General features: G+C 44.1%; 1 protein-coding gene across 3 annotated transcripts in view; it reads right to left on the bottom strand.

The window, feature by feature from the left end:
• The window catches only part of SMG7 (SMG7 nonsense mediated mRNA decay factor), a 145,864-nt gene that overhangs the window by 36,910 nt on the left and 88,903 nt on the right, over positions 1-20,051 (bottom strand). For all 3 annotated transcript variants that reach the window (XR_012235341.1, XM_073593366.1, XM_073593367.1), the window contains exons 9-11: positions 18,183-18,345; positions 10,755-10,911; positions 8,066-8,136 (exon numbers count right to left, since the gene is read on the bottom strand). Coding sequence is in view for 2 of the 3 variants with exons in the window: in XM_073593366.1 (XP_073449467.1) it covers positions 8,066-8,136; positions 10,755-10,911; positions 18,183-18,345 (391 nt within the window). In the remaining variant the exon portion in view is untranslated. The remainder of the gene's footprint in view (positions 1-8,065; positions 8,137-10,754; positions 10,912-18,182; positions 18,346-20,051) is intronic.

The following is a 20,051-nucleotide window of genomic DNA, read 5'->3' as shown; positions in this document are numbered from 1 at the left end:
AAAAAGTTTTATCCCTATTGTTGGGTCAACAGTACGGTATTTGTAAATTGAAATCATATCCCCTATCAAGCGTCTCTTCTCCAGAGAGAATAAGTTCAGTGCTCGCAACCTTTCCTCATAACTAATATCCTCCAGACTCTTTATTAGCTTTGTTGCCCTTCTCTGTACTCGCTCCATTTCCAGTACATCCTTCCTGAGGACCATTGCCCAGAACTGGACAGCATACTCTAGGTGCGGCCGGACCCGAGTCTTGTAGAGCGGGAGTAATGTCACTGACTCAAAGTAATGAAGTCTTTGGATTGGCAGCACAGCTAGTTATCTAGATTTGCAGAAGTCAGGTGTTCATATAATTCTTTTAGCAAAGGTTTCTTTTACTGCTTTAAGAATGTAAAGTTATTTTAAATTAATACCTGTTCTGTATAAAGAGGCACATCAAAATGAATTTATGCAGAACTATACTGAAGTTGCCAACAGCTCAGTCTAAGCTGTAAGTGAAGTCCCTGATGGCATCACAGAGACTTGCCCAGCCCACTGAGCTAACATTGCAAACATAGGTGTGCACAGCCTCTTGCATTATGGTGTGCACCCCAAAGCTCAAACACGCATGCCTTTCTCTGATGCCTCAGCTGCACAGGACAGTGAATAAATGGGAAGTGCTCTGTCCTGAGCGGCTTCCTGTTCCTTCACAAACTGAAGCCTAGTAAACACATAGTAAATGACATATTTACTGGCCCCTTCCCCTGCTCTCCATCCTGAAACATCCCCCGCAACAGCTGGGGGGAGAGGAGGGAGCCAACAGCACTGCAGGGCTGGGAGGGGGTGCCCAACACGAGAGGAAGACTGGGCAGTAGGGGGAATCTGCACTGCATGTAGTGATTAGGGTGTGCCCAGGCACACCCCCTGCGCACACCTATGATTGCAAATTAACCTGCACATGTGGCTGCTGAATAGTTTGACTAGTTAGTAAACCAGGTACCCTGTATTCAATATATCTGGTCGCCCACAGTGCATAGAACATGGAAATGCAATTCTTTTATTAAACATAAACTGCTAAATACCTTCTCTCATCAGCAGTATATAGCAGTCTTGTGACTTCTAGCAGTGCAACTCTAAGTCACTAATTGTTAGGCAGCCTGGATAGCGGTAACTAAAGTGATATTAAGTGCACAATGTTTAACCACCACTGTTCTTTATGAAAATGTGTATGCGCCGTCTTCTGCAGCAGTCACGTGATCTTTCTCTCTCTGCTGTTCGAGTCCATAGATCTGTGGAACAGGCCTCTATCAATGTGATGATGTATGCTCTATATGTCATCTAAGGAACACTGCACATATAGCAGGAGGAGGTGCTGCCAATCACATCATTAGAAACGCCCCTCCTGCCTATGTATTTTGTGTATTTAACCACTTCAGCCCCGGAAGGTTTTACCCCCTTCCTGACCAGAGCACTTTTTACAATTCGGCACTGCGTCGCTTTAACTGCTAATTGCGCGGTCATGCAATGCTGTACCCAAACGAAATTTGCGTCCTTTTCTTCCCACAAATAGAGCTTTCTTTTGATAGTATTTGATCACCTCTGCCGTTTTTATTTTTTGCGCTATACACGGAAAAAGACCGAAAATTTTGAAAAAAAATGATATTTTCTACTTTTTGTTCTAAAAAAAATCCAATAAACTCAATTTTAGTCATACATTTAGGCCAAAATGTATTCGGCCACATGTCTTTGGTAAAAAAAATGTCAATAAGTGTATATTTATTGGTTTGCGCAAAAGTTATAGCGTCTACAAACTAGGGTACATTTTCTGGAATTTACACAGCCTTTAATTTATGACTGCCTATGTCGTTTCTTGAGGTGCTAAAATGGCAGGGCAGTACAAAACCCCCCCAAATGACCCCATTTTGGAAAGTAGACACCCCAAGGAATTTGCTGAGAGGCATGTTGAGCCCATTGAATATTCATTTTTTTTGTCCCAAGTGATTGAACAATGACAAAAAAAAAAAAAAAAAAAAAAAATTACAAAAAGTTGTCACTAAATGATATATTGCTCACACAGGCCATGGGCATATGTGGAATTGCACCCCAAAATACATTTAGCTGCTTCTCCTGAGTATGGGGATACCACATGTGTGAGACTTTTTGGGAGCCTAGCCGCGTACGGGGCCCCGAAAACCAATCACTGCCTTCAGGATTTCTAAGGGCGTACATTTTTGATTTTACTCCTCACTACCTATCACAGTTTTGAAGGCCATAAAATGCCCAGATGACATAAAACCCCCCCAAATGACCCCATTTTGGAAAGTAGACACCCCAAGCTATTTGCTTTGAGGCATGTTGAGTCCATGGAATGTTTTATATTTTGACACAAGTTGCGGGAAAGTGACAAATTTTTTTTTTTTTTTTTTTTTTTTGCACAAAGTTGTCACTAAATGATATATTGCTCACACAGGCCATGGGCATATGTGGAATTGCACCCCAAAATACATTTAGCTGCTTCTCCTGAGTATGGGGATACCACATGTGTGGGACTTTTTGGGAGCCTAGCCGCGTACGGGGCCCCGAAAACCAAGCACCGCCTTCAGGATTTCTAAGGGCGTACATTTTTGATTTTACTCCTCACTGCCTATCACAGTTTCGGAGGCCATGGAATGCCCAGGTGGCACAAACCCCCCCCAAATGACCCCATTTTGGAAAGTAGACACCCCAAGCTATTTGCTGAGAGGCATGGTGAGTATTTTGCAGCTCTCATTTGTTTTTGAAAATAAAGAAAGACGAGAAAAAAAAATTTTTTTTTTTCTTTTTTCAATTTTCAAAACTTTGTGACAAAAAGTGAGGTCTGCAAAATACTCACTATACCTCTCATCAAATAGCTTGGGGTGTCTACTTTCCAAAATGGGGTCATTTGGGGGGTTTTTTTGCCACCTGGGCATTCCATGGCCTCCGAAACTGTGATAGGCAGTGAAGAGTGAAATCAAAAATTTACGGCCTTAGAAAGCCTGAAGGCGGTGCTTGGTTTTCGGGGTCCCGTACGCGGCTAGGCTCCCAAAAAGTCCCACACATGTGGTATCCCCGTACTCAGGAGAAGCAGCAGAAAGTATTTTGGGGTGTAATTTCACATATTCCCATGGCATGTTTGAGCAATATATCATTTAGTGACAACTTTGCGCAAAAAAAAATAAAAAAAATTAAAAATTGTCTCTTTCCCGCAACTTGTGTCACAATATAAATTATTCCATGGACTCAACATGACTCTCAGCAAATAGCTTGGGGTGTCTACTTTCCAAAATGGGGTCATTTGGGGGGGTTTTGAACTGTCCTGGCATTTTATGCACAACATCTAGAAGCTTATGTCACACATCACCCACACTTCTAACCACTTGAAGACAAAGCCCTTTCTGACACTTATTGTTTACATAAAAAAATAATTTTTTTTTGCAAGAAAATTACTTTGAACCCCCAAACATTATATATTTTTTTTAAAGCAAATGCCCTACAGATTAAAATGGTGGGTGTTTCATTTTTTTTTTTCACACAGTATTTGCGCAGCGATTTTTCAAACGCATTTTTTGGGGAAAAAACACACTTTTTTACATTTTAATGCACTAAAACACACTATATTGCCCAAATGTTTGATGAAATAAAAAAGATGATCTTAGGCCGAGTACATGGATACCAAACATGACATGCTTTAAAATTGCGCACAAACGTGCAGTGGCGACAAACTAAATACATTTTTAAAAGCCTTTAAAAGCCTTTACAGGTTACCACTTTAGATTTACAGAGGAGGTCTACTGCTAAACTTACTGCCCTCGATCTGACCTTCGCGGCGATACCTCACATGCATGGTGCAATTGCTGTTTACATTTGACGCCAGACCGACGCTTGCGTTCGCCTTAGCGCGAGAGCAGGGGGGACAGGGGTGCTTTTTTTTTTTTTTTTTTTTTTTCTTTATTATTATTATTTTTTTATCTTATTTTTAAACTGTTCCTTTCATTTTTTTTTTTTTTTTAATCATTTTTATTGTTATCTCAGGGAATGTAAATATCCCCTATCATAGCAATAGGTAGTGACAGGTACTCTTTTTTGCAAAAATTGGGGTCTATTAGACCCTAGATTTCTCCTCTGCCCTCAAAGCATCTGACCACACCAAGATCGGTGTGATAAAATGCTTTCCCAATTTCCCAATGGCGCTGTTTACATCCGGCGAAATCTAAGTCATAAAATGCTCGTAGCTTCCGGTTTCTTAGGCCATAGAGATGTTTGGAGCCACTCTGGTCTCTGATCAGCTCTATGGTCAGCTGGCTGAATCACCGGCTGCATTTTCAGGTTCCCTGTTGAGACAGGAGAGCCAGAGAAAAACACGGAAGACGTTGGGGGGGGGAGGGGCATTCCCTCCCACTGCTTGTAAAAGCAGTCTAGAGGCTAATTAGCCGCTAGGATTGCTTTTACATGAAAGCCGACCGCTGGCTGAAAAGAATGATACCAAGATGATACCTAAACCTGCAGGCATCATTCTGGTATAACCACTCAAAGTCGTGAATGGCGTACCTGAAGACAAAAAAATGGTTAACAATAAAGCACAGTAAACGGTAAGGTATAAAAAATTGCATACCTGAAAAGCAAACATGATAAAACATAATAACAATAAAACATTGCAGAATATAATACAGTAAAAAAGAACAGAACAATAGAGAGAGAGAATAGAGAGAGAAAGAACAATAAAACGACAACTATTTTTTTTTTATTTTATATTTTTGTATGTGTTTTTTTTTTTTTTTACACTTTTTTTTGTAACTAACTTTTATAACTGTAACCGGTTCCAGGTTCGGGTCTCTCAAAATGCGATGGCATTTTGGGAGACCCTGTGAAAGTGTGCCTAGTCTGTGGAATGCTGTACCCTACGCTAATACTCAGCTAGTGAATGGTAGCGTTCAAAACATTCACCAATGCAAAGACCAGGATTGTCAGGACAGGAGGGACAATAATAGCGGGTGTCACGTCTATATCCGCGCTTGCTGTAGACACGACATCTTTTTTGGGGGGTTCGTTGGGTAGGGGTACTCGGGAGGACATAAAGAAAATGCCTCTCATGCAGCCGACTGCATTTGGTTGGGGATGTGAATGGGGGAAGTACGGGCGCTGCAGAAGTGGTGGGTTCCCAATTAGGATTGGCGAATGCAGCAGGAAGGGCACTATGGGCACGACGGGCCTGTGTTCGTCTTCTTGGTGGCAGCGGGACACTACTTGTGCTTGCCACCTCACCAGCTTGAACTGCACTTATGGGACTCGCCACGTCACCAAGTGTTACTGCAGTGCTGGTTTGACTACGACCGGGCTGTACTAGGCCGCTGGTGCTTGCCAGTTCACCAAAACGCTACCAAAAAAACTGTTAGCGATCGCAAGGATCAGGCCTGACTCTGCGAACGCTGCAGTTATGCGTTTAGTGTTTTGTAAGTGACAGTGATCGATCGATACTGCACTTGGGTGGGCTGGGCTGGGCCGGGCGGAGGGGCAAAACGCAGGTGCTAGCAGGTATCTGGGCTGATCCCGCTAACACTGCGTTTGTGGGAACCCTAAACTGCTGGGGACGCTAGTATAGATCTGATCGGATCAGATATTGATCCGATCAGATACTATACCACTAAGGGAGGCGTATGCTGCGTGCGTGGGTGTTAGCGGTACTGGCGCTAACCTGACGCTGCCTGGGGCTGGTGCTTGCCAGTTCACCAAAACGCTACCAGAAAAACTGTTAGCGATCGCAGGGATCAGGCCTGACTCTGCGAACGCTGCAGTTATGTGTTTAGTGTTTTGTAAGTGTCAGTGATCGATCGATACTGCACTTGGGTGGGCTGGGCTGGGCCGGGCGGAGGGGCAAAACGCAGGTGCTAGCAGGTATCTGGGCTGATCCCGCTAACACTGCGTTTGTGGGAACCCTAAACTGCTGGGGACGCTAGTATAGATCTGATCAGATCAGATATTGATCCGATCAGATACTATACCACTAAGGGAGGTGTACGGTGCGTGCGTGGGTGTTAGCGGTACTGGCGCTAATCTGACGCTGCCTGGGGCTGGTGCTTGCCAGTTCACCAAAACGCTACCAAAAAAACTGTTAGCGATCGCAGGGATCAGGCCTGACTATGCGAACGCTGCAGTTATGCGTTTAGTGTTTTGTAAGTGACAGTGATCGATCGATACTGCACTTGGGTGGGCCGGGCAGAGGGGCAAAACGCAGGTGCTAGCGGGTATCTGGGCTGATCCCGCTAACACTGCGTTTTCGGGAACCCTAAACTGCTGGGGACGCTAGTATAGATCTGATCGGATCAGATATTGATCCGTACAGATACTATACCACTAAGGGAGGCGTATGCTGCGTGCGAGGGTGTTAGCGGTACTGGCGCTAATCTGACGCTGCCTGGGGCGACGCATATCACCGCCGGGCGATCAGGGGGCTAAACCTTTATTAGGTAATAAACGGCGGGTGCCCTGACACTATAAAAAATAAACAAACTAACCAGCGTCACCCGTAACACTTATATGGTGATCAGTGGTGAAAGGGTTAACTAGGGGGCAATCAAGGGGTTAAAACCTTTATTAGATAGTATATGGGGGTCCCTGTCGCTATAAAACGCTGACGGCGAACCTAAATATTTACGTCTCTAACTAGCGTCACCAGCGACACTAATACAGCGATCAGAAAAATGATCGCTTAGTGACACTGGTGACAGGGGGTGATCAAGGGGTTAAAACTTTATTAGGGGGGGTTAGGGGGGTATCCTAGACCTAAAGGGGGGTAATATTCACTGCCCTAACACTGTAACTGTCACAAACTGACATTATGCAGTAATCAGAAAAAAAAAAAAAAAATACTGCTAATGTCAGTTTGTGACGGGGGGGGGGTGATTGGGGGGGGATCGGGGGGCGATCGGGGGGGGATCGGGGGTGTAAGGTATGCCTGGCATGTTCTACTGTGTGTGTTTGTGTTGTGTGCACTTACATGTCTTCTCTCCTCGGCGCTGGACGGAAACTGCCAGACCGAGGAGAGATGACATCACATCCTCTGCCTGTGTGAAACTATACACAGGCAGAGGAGGATTCCCATTGGCTGGGAGCGATCGCGAGGGGGGGGCCACGATCGGATGGTCTCCCCCTCGCCTCCCGACGCTCCCAGTCAGATGCCGACCGCCGATGGCACCGGGGGGGGGTCCGATCGGACCCCCCGCCCGCGGGAGGCAGATCACGTACAGGTACGTGATTCTGCCTGCCCGTGCCATTCTGCCGACGTATATATACGTTAGGCGGTCGGCAAGTGGTTAAGGAGGGACTAACAAGAATGTCATGTCTCAATCATTCATCATTGTTAGTTCTGGCCCCCTAGTGACTAGAACACATTGGAATGGAAGAGGAGGGAGGGAGGGGCTTGTCCGAGTCCAACTCCTGACTGTGAATGTCCAAGTATTAGGATTCAGAAACAAGGGTGAAAGTAAATGGCTTCCCTTTTTCAGTGAAATGAGAGCATGTGCACTAAAGGTGGCAACAGCTGCTCCAATCTCACGCTGTAGTGGGGACACAGGTAAAGAGACAGAATCAGCAAATGACAAGATCAAGATCGGTAAGTTAAGCTTGGTTTTTTCCTTGGATTTATCCTTGGCCTTGTTTATAAATGACAAGATCAACCAGGTTTTTTTTTGTTAAAACATAAAACGAATTACATAATATTAGCATATAAAGACAGTTTTACCCAATGTGGGTAAATGACGCTTTAAGGGCCTAAAGGTAATTCAGGTGTCAAACTGTGCAACAAGCATGCTTAGATCCATCTCTACTCCAATGGCAAGCAGGAACAGAAATAAGAAGCCATCACTGATAAGTCTTGATTTCACATACACTATGCGTAAGAACTGATGAAACAGTACTCCAACACTGTGGGGAGAAGCCTGCTATACATGCCAAGGCACCCACTGCCTCTTTACAATACTTTTAAAATAAAAAAAAAATAAATAAAAAAAAAAAAAAAACCAAAATCAGAGCTATCTATAGGCAATTTGACAGGGAAATGCATGCTACTTACTGTTGGCACTGGCTAGGTCTTCCTCAAGTACATGGAAACTGTTTAACAGAGAAATTAGCCATGGCCACACACTGCAGAAAAAAAGCAAATGTTAAAGCAAAACATTATAATGTAACTTTATTATTCTCCATCCCTTCCTCCTGTGTCTGATGCACAAAAACCCTACCCATTTTAAGTTTTCACTTATTTACCTTTTTTTCCCCCACATCCAGACCTGCCTTTTCTTCATTCAAACCTTGGCCAAAATGACATGCTGCACTTCTGGAGCTTCCCGGGATATGCAAATCACATATCCCAGGAGGCATCTTCACCCATTCATGAAAGCTGAAGGGGGTGGGTCTGGTGGCATGAAATTGGGAAGCAGCTGCCTAAACTGGGAGTAGACAGGCACCACCATATGACGTCACCAAGGAAGATGACTGTGCAGGACCAGAGCACTGGAATCGGAGAGGTATATCACAGCAGGACAATGCTGGATCCGCTGGGTAGGCAAGTATCTGGATTGAGTATAACCCAGCATCGGTCCAGCTTCCCTGGCAGGTACAGATACTGCATCATCGGGAATGTGGTTTAAATATTTTCTGTTTGGATGATAAACACTATTTGTCATTCATTCTAACTTACTTCCCGCCCTTGATGAAAGTCCTTCCAAATGAATTCATTTTTAACAAAGTTGGTTTATTTGAGCTGTCATGCCTAAAAAACTCCTCTTTTTGTAATTTTGACACTTTGTATATTCAAAGGGATGTTGGCATTGCATACATTTAATCACTTCACATATAGATCAAGGAAGTCCATTTTAAATTGACACCCGTTTAAGGAAATATGTAGGCTGTCGTTGCAGACCTCTTTTTTCTGTTTATCGTTTTTATTAGTTATTTTGAAAAGAACAAAGAGAAAAGATCACTTAGCAGAGCAGCAAACAATCCTTGTGTACTCCGTACATGTAACAAAAGTGACACACAAATATGGGGGGGGGGGGGCGGACAGAAGAAGACCATAACAGTCCGGTTGGGTCTCCCATGAGAAAGATACATAAACGTGTAAATGAAGGGCGACCAATTATAAACTGCATATAAAGTGCAAAAAATCATGAGTTTCAAGAGGCAGCCATCTAACCGACCGCCTAGCGAATCATATTTATACAAAACATAAGGACCATGAGATCATAACCACTGTAAATTGGTCTAGGTGGTGATAGAGCCTCGGATCTGCATTGTACGATAGCGAAGGCACTTTCCACTACCAGACACCATAACTGTCCCTTATGGGGAACCTCATTCCCACAAATATGTGCAGGAGTATCCAAGTAGGAAAGGAAACAAGAAGGTTGTAGAGACTTGGTGCCAAGATTGGCAAGAAACAAAAGAACAAGAGGAAAGTTAGAAAAAGGAAAAGAAGAAAGGGTGGATCCATCCAGGGATCCTCCAGTCAACCGTCTGACCTCTCTTTTCAATAGACCCCCCCCCCCCCCCCAACTTACATTTGCTGCATGCTTGTTTTAGGTCGGCGACTAAAATATCTAGATATAGCTAGAAAACTATCATTTTGCAGAAGGCGGCCAGTAATTCCAGCCTCATATGGGTCTCATGACATTACGTTAAAATGGATGACTAAGGCTACATGCACAAGGGTGGGCCAAGAGGGCATAGTTTGCTTCACTCCAAAGTGGCTAAATACTGTCCATGGGCGCCGCAACACTTTGTGCTATGCTCATATACAAACTGGCCGATTAGCTGTGGACAGTTTGTGTGCAGTCAGAAACGCAGACACTGGATGCACACTGACTGCGCCAAGGGTCGGTCGGAGGCTATAGTCACTTGTAACCGCTCGGATAAGTACAAATCTGACAGCCGCTGCTTTTCACAAACAATGCCACACATCTAGCTATGCAAAAACACGAGCGCACCTTTGTACCTGCATAGGTGTAAATAGAGCCTAAGAACAATGTGAAACATTTAACAACCCACACCAGATATTTTTAGCCCAGTGGTCAACCGGAAAATTTTAGAGGGCCTCAAGTGCAGCCTGACTCCTTCAAAGGGACGAACAACTGCAGTGCATTTTCGTACCTCAGTGCCCAAAACTTTATTCCTGCTGCATATTTTTTTTAAAGTGTATGCACACTGAAGTTGGAGTACAATAACCCCAAGCTTTGGTGTCAGCAAGTGCAAAATTAACCCCCAACACTGGTATCAATGAGTGCAATAATAACCCCCCCTGGTGTCCGTACAATTAACGCCCCCCTTCCCACATTGTTGGTCAGCGGCAGTGATATTTAACCTCCCTCTCCCTGCATCATGGACCGGTAGTGAAAGTTAACCCCTCTACTTCCACCTGTATCATGGACTGGCAGAGAACGTTAACCCCCATCATATGCTCCTGCGCCACTCTCTCCCCAAGCCGGGATCTTGCTTATACTGTGTGCGGAGAGAACTCTGCCCACAGTAGTCTCTCTCTCAGCATTCCAGCACCCCGCTGCTGCTCTTCCCTATTTATGATGCCCAATAGCCTGTGGGCCACATGCAGATGGCCGGTGGGCCACATGTTGGACTCCAGGGCTTTAACCTTAGAATGACAATTACAGGGCACTACATTTTGTGCAGTCTTATCAAAATTTGTCTGGTAAAAGAAAAGTAACTTCTTTTTCGTAACAGAGAAGAATGTCCACTTCAATATTATCACTCACTACTGTCTTTCCTCCACAGCAGCCTCCTGGAATACACTGGGACGCAGTTTCATCCAGTCAAGTGACACCTTGATAGCAGGAAGTGGATCTGCACAGGATGTATCATCACAGTGGTGGGTCTTTAATGGGCTTCTGCAAAGGATACCCAGGAACGACACTGTGGACAGAGAATGTTATACTGAACAAACCAGAGAACACACAACTCACAAAGTAGAAATTAAAAAAAATACTTAAAACATTTTTTTTTGTAGTTTTACTGTAACTACTCCCACCATAAACGAAAACGGATTTACTCAAGTAACTGAGATGGGGAATGCAGGCAATGGGGAAAAGCAACTTTATTTTTCTTGTGTCAGACTATGCACTGGACTAATACCCCAAGTTTGCGGTCTCCTACAGCTCCAATAAAAAGTACAGGAAGTTACATTCCTGACAGGGAAAACACCACCAATAAGTTCAATCAGAAAAAAAAAAAATTAAAAAACTGCAGTTTCAAAAAGCAGATGTAGCTCTGTAACACGCAAACTGAGCTGCCAAACTGTAAAATAAATTCTGAAAGGGGGGTGAGGTGATGGGGTCTCGATCAGTTTGGTTTGCAGCAAAAAAGACAGTTCACCTGACACAAAAGGCTTCTCATTCTGTGTTGATGTGAGCTGCAAAAAAGTGCGAGTTTGGAGTGTGGCTACAGAGGAGTTTAAAGGGACACCCAACCTCATCTCTACTGAGAGAACACAAATCTGGAGAACTGCATATAGAGAACAGCTCAGGCAGCAATGTGTACTTTACTGAGTTACTTTAACTGACAATTGTGCGGTCATGCAACACTGTACCCAAATAAAATTTCTGTCTTTTCCCCCACAAATAGAGCTTTCTTTTAGTGGTATTTGATCACCACTGCGTTTATTTTTTGCGCTATAAAAAAAAACCTGACAATTTTGAAAATGCAATATAAAAATAAATTATATATATATAAATCTATATCTAGATTCTATATCATTTTCAAAATTGTCAGTTTTTTTTTACTTTCTGTTATAAAACATTTATCCAATAAAAAACATTTTATACTAGTAATGGCAGCGATCAATGACTTATAGCGGGACTGCGATATTGTGGCGGACGATCGAACACCAAGCGGGAACCAGTGACACTAATACAGTGGTCAGTGCTAAAAATATGTACTGTCACTGTAGTAATGACACTGGCTGGGAAGGGGTTAAACATCTAGGGTGATCAGAGGGTTAACTGTGTGCCTAGCCAGTGTTTTTGTGAACTGTATGTGCTGCTTTTACCAGGGGAATAGATGTGTGACACACATCCAGTGCCCGACACCTGCAGATTGGCTTCTGCTGTGATTAATCACAGCAGAAGCAGGCCGCGTCCCTAGACGGAAGTGCAGAATCACATGTTTATATGCGATTCTGGACAGGAGAGTCACCCTGCAGCAGTAAATCTGCTATGGGGCGGACAGCAAGTGGTTAATCAGACAGACTGGGGGAAAAGTTTGCATCTTTCAAACCGCTGTATGCCTCTTCACTAAGGATGTTCCGGTTGTAGCCTGGGTTCACACTTGTGCGGTACGGGACACTGCATGTGATTCGGCTAGGAGATCGCACCGCATTCCTATTAAAATTAGATTCTTTGCAGTGCGATTTGATCCCATTCATTTTGTACAGGCTCAATTCACACTGCAGCGCATGAAAAAAGGTGCAGGCATTTTTTTTTTTCCTGCACCGGAATTGGATCACACGGGTGTTCGCAACCATTCGATTCAATTCCTGTAAATTACACTGGGTTTTGCAATCTGTATTGGGGTGACATGTGGTGTCATTTTAACATGGACACTGGTGGCAGATCGCATGAATGGAGTGCGATATCAATGCGGTGCAGGAAACGCTCAGGATTTAATGCATTTCCCGCACCGCATATATATGTGAACTGGGGCTTAAAGTTTTTTTTTCTCTTTTCTCTATGCGTTGTATGGGGCTATTTGTATGAGTGAAAGTTTTAATACTTGCTTTATTGAATAAGCAGGACATGATGTACAGCAGTGTTTTACATGATGGTCAAAACCGCATGAATGCTTTGAGTCTGTTATATGTATTGTACAGTCGTGGCCAAAAGTTTTGAGAATGACACAAATATTAATTTGCACAAAGTCTGCTGCTTTAGTGCTTTTAGATCTTTTTGTCAGATGTTACTATGGTATACTGAAGTATAATTACAAGCATTTCACAAGTGTCAAAGGCTTTTAATGACAATTACATTAAGTTTATGTAAAGAGTCAATATTTGCAGTGTTGACTCTTCTTTTTCAAGACCTCTGCAATTCGCACTGGCATGCCGTCAATCAACTTCTGGGCCACATCCTGACTGAAGGCAGCCCATTCTTGCATAATCAATGCTTGGAGTTAGTCTTTTGGAGTTAGTTTTTTTGTTCACCGCCTCTTGAGGACTGACCACAAGTTCTCAATGGGATTAAGGTCTGGGGAGATTACTGGCCATGGACCCAAAATTTCAATGTTTTGTTCCCCAAGCAACTTAATAGTTATCACTTTTGCCTTATGGCAAGGTGCTCCATCATGCTGGAAAAGGCATTGTTCCTCACCAAACTCTTCTTGGATGGTTGGGAGTGAGCCCACTCCCTTGGCTAAGAAGCAACCCCACACATGAATGGTCTCAGGATGCTTTACTGTTGGCATGACAGGACTGATGGTAACGCTCACCTTTTCTTCTCCGGACAAGGTTATTCTCTGGATGCCCCAAACAATCGGAAAGGGGATTCAGAGAAAATGACTTTACCCCAGTCCTCAGCAGTCCAATCCCTGTACATTTTGCAGAATATCAGTCTGTCCCTGATGTTTTTCCTGAAGAGAAGCGACTTCTTTACTGCCATTCATGACACCAGGCCAACCTCCAAAAGTCTTCTCCTCACTGTGCCTGCAGATGCACTCACACCTCCTGCTGCCATTCCTGAGCAAGCCCTGCACTGGTGGTGCGCCGATCCCCCAGCTGAATCTACTGTAGGAGACGGTCCTGGTGCTTCCTGGACATTCTTGGGCATCCTGAAGCCTTCTTCACAAATGCAGTGGAAATGTTTTTTATGGGATTAAGTTCATTTTCATGGCAAAGAGGGAAATTACAAATCATTGCAATTCATATGATCACTCTTCATAACATTCTGGAGTATATGCAGATTGCCATCATAAAAACTATGGCAGCAGACTTTGTGAAAATTATTATTTGTGTCATTCTTAAAACTTTTGGCCACGGCTGTATGTATGTATTAATGGTACATCCTGTTGAAACAGATATGCAAGTGGCGTGGAATGCTGAGAAAGAGGTAACGTTCATGTTTCGACCAGAAAATGTAAATTAGTATTGCTGAAATTTCCTGTCTGACATCTGTTTTGTCGCCTGATATCAGAAAAACTACTTACTGTAAGACTACAGCCAGAGAAAGATACTGAGACATGCCACTGCTACACAATCCAAGAGGACACGGCCTTGTTGTTTTTATATTGGCCAAGGTGACTGGCTTCCTGTATGTGCAACTGTTTACCATGTGTACAGTGAGAGCCTGAGTTTAAGCTCAGCCTGTGAGGATTGGTCTTACGGAAAAGCAAGGCAAGCCTGGATATATGCTGCTCCACAAAGTCAAGAACACATACCTGCCGACATGCGATTTAAAATAACCTACACCAGCACTTCCTGTGAAGAGAACCTCAGTGAGTGACAAGGGCCTCACCCAGTGGCTAAGGGTTTAGCTTAAAGTGTAAGTTCACCTTTGCAGAAAAATCTGTAAGGTGAACTTACACAGGACCCCCTATTCATTCACACCCCAGCCCCGCCCCCCCCCCCAGTCCCGCTGACCTGTTGCACGGCGATCTCCCGTTCTGAGCCCCGGTATAGCCGCCTCAGTCGTCCAAGACTTAGAAATCCCCTCGGCATTCACATGTCTTCTTCCCCGCTGACCGGAAGGGCTATGGGGGTTCTGATTGGTCCTGCGGCCCATGTGACGGCACTGACCAATTAGAATGCTCCGAAACAACCCTCCTGATAGGGTACATTTGGGAGTCAGCTGCAGGGATTTCTAAGCCCCAGACCCCTGAGGCGGCTATACCGGGGCTCTGAATGGGAGATTGCGGCGCACCAGGTCAGTGGGACTGGGGGGGGGGGGGGGGGGGCATGAGGAGGGGATCCTGTGTAAGTACACCTTACAGATTTTTCTGTAAAGGTGAACTTACCCTTTAAAATAACTAACCAACATGCAGGCTCTCTCATCCAGGATTTGTTCACCCTCAAGGGGGACTCCATAAAAGTGTAAAGCAGCATTAAACCCAAAATCAAACATTATATTAAAGATTAACAATTCTTGGATGCGGTAGCAGCATTAGTTTTCTTTTTTTTAGGCTTTTTTCTTTTATTTACACCTGGTGATCCAGCCAGTAAGTCTGCTTTTTTTTTTTTTTTTTTTTTTAACTTCCTCTAACAGACCAAGCTGTTCAAAAAAAGTAGCAGGGTTGAGACAAACCATTTAACCCCTCCCCCAGACTGACAATGCTGTCAAAAGGAGCCTGCTTAACTACTCCATCCTGAATGCAGATACTCCAAGAAAGGAAGTGTGTTACTGGCTGGATCACCAGGTGAAATAAAGAGGAAAAAAGCCTTAAAGTGGAAGTCTTATTTTTTTACTTGTACTTACAGGTGAGCCTATAATAAGGCTTACCTGTAGGTACTGTGAATATCTCCTAAACTTGCAAAGTTTAGGAGATATTCAGAGTGCATGCAGCGGATGACGTCATCAGCACACGTGTTCTGAAGGTCCGGCTCACCGCTGCCTATAACAACGATCAAGCGGCTGAACTGCTGCTATGATTGTTCTTACGGTGCAGGGAATCGCCGGCCGAAAAAGATATCTGAATTATGCCTGCAGCTATCATTCAGATATCCCCACTGAAAGTCCAGGACGTCATATGACGTCCTTGGGCTGGAAGTGGTTAAATAGTTTTCTTTATTACATTTTTTGTTTATGATTTTTTTTTTTTTAACACACTGACTAGAGCACTATATTGTTATCACAGTAACATTGTACTACTCTGGGTAAGTGATCGGGATTATTTTTTTTTACACACATTATGATCGATTATTTCAGTGAATTTTACTGTACTAAGCAACCATTTTACGGAATTAAAATTGATTCAGTGTGTATTTTTGTGATTAGCTGTGACTGGCCGCAGCTAATCACATGGAACATAGGGGCTGTGATTGGCTCTGTCTGTACCATGTGATCGTGACCAATCACAGCTAGCAACACAATTGTACACCATGAATGGCATGTATGGAAGCCATCCATTGTTCACAATTGTCATGTGATCTGCTGTGATTACAGCAATCACATGGTACAGTGATGTGTCATCGGCTGTGTCCGGTGGACAAAGCCAGTGACGGTGGAGGACGTCATAGGGCATCCACTCGGAAAGACTAATGTCCCAACCTGCCATCATTTGTCTATAGGCCAGGCGGGAACTGGTTAAGGATCAGTAAGTGGAAAAATATTATACAGTATCTCACAAAAGTGAGTACAGCCCTCACATTTTTGTAAATATTTTATTATATCTTTTCATGTGACAACACTGAAGAAATGACACTTTGCTACAATGTAAAGTAGTGAGTGTGCAGCTTGTATAACAGTGTAAATTTGCTGTCCCCTCAAAATAACTCAACACACAGCCACTAAAGTCTAAACCGCTGGCAACAAAAGTGAGTACACCCCTAAGTAAAAACGTCCAAATTGGGCCCAATTAGCCATTTTCCCTCCCCGGTGTCATGTGACTCCTTAGTGTTACAAGGTCTCGGGTGTGAATGGGGAGCAGGTGTTTTAAAACTTGGTGTTATCGCTCTCACTCTCTTATAATGGTCACTGGAAGTTCAACATGGTACCTCATGGCAAAGAGCTCTCTGAGGATCTGAAAAGAAGAATTGTTGCTCTACATAAAGATGGTCTAGACTATAAGAAGATTGCCAAGACCCTGAAACTGAGCTGCAGCACAGTGGCCAAGACCATACAGTGGTTGAACAGGACAGGTTGCACTCAGAACGGGCCTCACCATGGTGGACCAAAGAAGTTGAGTGCACGTGCTTGGTGTCATATGCAGAGGTTGTCTTTGGGAAATAGAAGTATGAGTGCTACCAGCATTGCTGCAGAGGTTGAAGGGGTGGGGGGTCAGCCTGTCAGTGCTCAGACCATAAGCCGTACACTGCATCAAATTGGTCTGCTTGGCAGTTGTCTCAGTAGGAAGCCTCTTCTAAAAGATGATGCACAAGAAAGCCTGCAAACAGTTTGCTGAAGACAAGCACACTAAGGACATGGATTACTGAACCATGTCCTGTGGTCTGATGAGACCAAGATAAACTTATTTGGTTCAGATGGTGTCAAGCGTGTGTGGCGGCAACCAGGTGAGGAATACAAAGACAAGTGTGTCTTGCCTACAGTCAAGCATGGTGGTGGGAGTGTCATGGTCTGGGGCTGCATGAGTGCTGCCAGCACTGGGGAGCTACAGTTCATTGAGGGAACCAGGAATGCCAACATGTACTGTGACATACTGAAGCAGAGCATGATCCCCTCAGAGACTGGGCCGCAGGGCAGTATTCCAACATGATGAAAACCCCAAACACACCTCAAAGACAACCACTGTCTTGCTAAAGAAGCTGAAGGTAAAGGTAATGGACTGGCCAAGCATGTCTCCAGACCTAAACCCTATTGAGCATCTGTGGGGCATCCTAAAAACGGAAGGTGGAGGAGCGCAAGGTCTCTAACATCCACCAGCTCTGTGATGTCGTCATGGAGGAGTGGAAGAGGACTCCAGTGGCAACCTGTGTAGCTCTGGTGAACTCCATGCCCAAGAGGGTTGGGGCAGTGCTGGAAAATAATGGTGGCCACACAAAATATTGACACTTTGGGCCCAATTTGGACATTTTCACTTGGGGGTGTACTCACTTTTGTTGCCAGCAGTTTAGACATTTAGGGCTGTGTGTTGAGTTATTTTGAGGGGACAGCAAATTTACACTGTTATACAAGCTGTACACTGACTACTTTACATTGTAGAAACGTGTAATTTCTTCAGTGTTGTCACATGAAAAGATATAATAAAATATTTACAAAAATGTGAGGGGTGTACTCATTTGTGTTGTGAGATACTGTATATATTTTTTTGGGTTTAAGGCTGGTGATCCATTTTAGGACTGAACTGATCCGTTCTCTTGTAAAAATGCAATACAAACTGCATTTCTTTGCATCTTTAATTATAGTAAAAGAAATCTCAGAAAATTTGCACCTCACAAAATGTTGATATTCTACTATGTCCTGATAACCCACTAAAGATGCAGACATTTGAGAGCAAAATGGTACACTGTCAACATCAATACTTACTGAAGAGAGTCAGAAGCTGAGACCAGCAAAGTTCCTCTTCTGTACTAAAGCTCTGTTGCTCGGCCTCTGTGCCGAAACTTCGCAAGTGGTGCAGCTGAAACAGATTTATCACTGTGATGTGGACCAGCTGCTGTGCATTAAAAGCCTTCTGAAAGAGCATATTCTGAAAGGAAAACCAGAACCAGTTGAACCCATCAGGTTATTAAGGAGATGTTAATATCAGCTATTTTGTAACCAAGGACATCATTTAGGGTGCATTCACAATTGCACCCACTTGGCGATTGGATGCAAGAACCCCAGGGTTCCCATGATTAGCTGCGAGAGGCAGCCCCACTGAAAACAATGTGAGGCTGCTGTATCTAATCATGGCCACTTGTATGTAAACTTTCATGCAGTGATCACATATGAGGGATCAGCCCTGGATTCAGGAAGTCTGTGTCCAGGGCTAATCACTCGCATGTGATCGCTGCATGAGAGATTGCATGTGAGTGGGCACAATTAAGCTGCAGGAGCTAGCAACCACTCATCGCTTTCAATGAAGCTGCCGCTTGCAGGTAACTGCAGGAACCCCCGCTGGAGTTCACGCATCTAATCGCCAAGCAGGTGCATTTGCAAATGTGAATACAACCTCAAGCAGTCAAACCAACTTTAGTGCATCTTTATAATAACCAATTTGTTTTACTCCTTGTGTACATGGTGACAGTAGGGGAGATTAGAGCATGTCCCAGACATGCGCAACAAGCTCCAATCTTAGGCATCCAATACACCCACATTGCTTGCATCTTTGCAATGACTCAGTTTTATGCTTTGTGCATGTTGGTATCAGTAGGGGAGCCAAGGACATGTCTTAGATGTCTGACACGCATTCCCAAATGCTTGGATTAGAGGAGTAAGGATACGCCGATCAAAGCAAAGTATCTGCATCATGTCATAGCACATTAAAAATGAAAATGGATCATAACTTCACTCGATGCACTATTACATTATATTACTACAGGCCCTAATTATTTGTATGGAAAATTCAGACTGACCTGGTTCTTAAAGTACATCTACATCCAGCAGAGTAAGCAAAGGTAACAGACCTTTGGCGGCTGAGCTGCAAATCCTTTAGCAGGTAGAATAAGCATATTTATTTCAACTGTGTATTTAGACATTCGCCTTTTTACTTTTATTTTAAGGTCAGTTTTACTTAAAGTGCAAGTTCACCTTTACAGAAAAATCTGTAAGGTGAACTTACACAGGACCCCCTCCTCGCGCCCCCCCCCCCCCCGGTCCCGCTGTCTTGGACCATGGCAATCTCCCGTTCTGAGCCCCGGTATAACCGCATCAGGAGTCCGGGGCTTAGAAACCCCTTCGGCATCCACGCGTCTTCTTCATAGCTGACAGGACGGGCTATGCGGCTGCTGATTGGTTGGCGCCACCCATATGACCATTTAGAATGCTCTAAAACATCCCTCCTGACGAGGTACGTTTAGGACATTCAGCTCAGGGGATTTCTAAGCCCCAGACTCCTGACGCACATATACCGGGGCTCAGAATGGATATTTCCACAGTCCAGGTCAGCGAGACCGGGGTGAGGGGGCGCAAGGAGGGGGTCCTGTGTAAGTTCATCTTACAGATTTTCCTGTAAAGGTGAACTTACCCTTTAAGGCTGCATTTACACCTGAGCGTTTTAAGCTAAAAAAAACCCACTCATCTCAAAAGTACCAAAAAGCCCAACAAGCAAAATCCCTTTCATTTCAATGGCACCTGTTCACATCTGAGCGTTCTGTCGCCTGAAGCAAAACGCCTGAAGCTCAAAAAAGTACATGAGTACATTATTGTAGGCAAAACCTCTGCCTGCAGGGCATTTTCACTCCCTTCCTGTCC

Source organism: Aquarana catesbeiana, linkage group LG07 (assembly GCF_042186555.1).
Source record: "Aquarana catesbeiana isolate 2022-GZ linkage group LG07, ASM4218655v1, whole genome shotgun sequence".
NCBI classification, from domain to species: Eukaryota; Metazoa; Chordata; class Amphibia; order Anura; family Ranidae; genus Aquarana; species Aquarana catesbeiana.
Note: the sequence above shows the minus strand (reverse complement) of the source record. Positions and strands in the feature narration are given on the sequence as shown.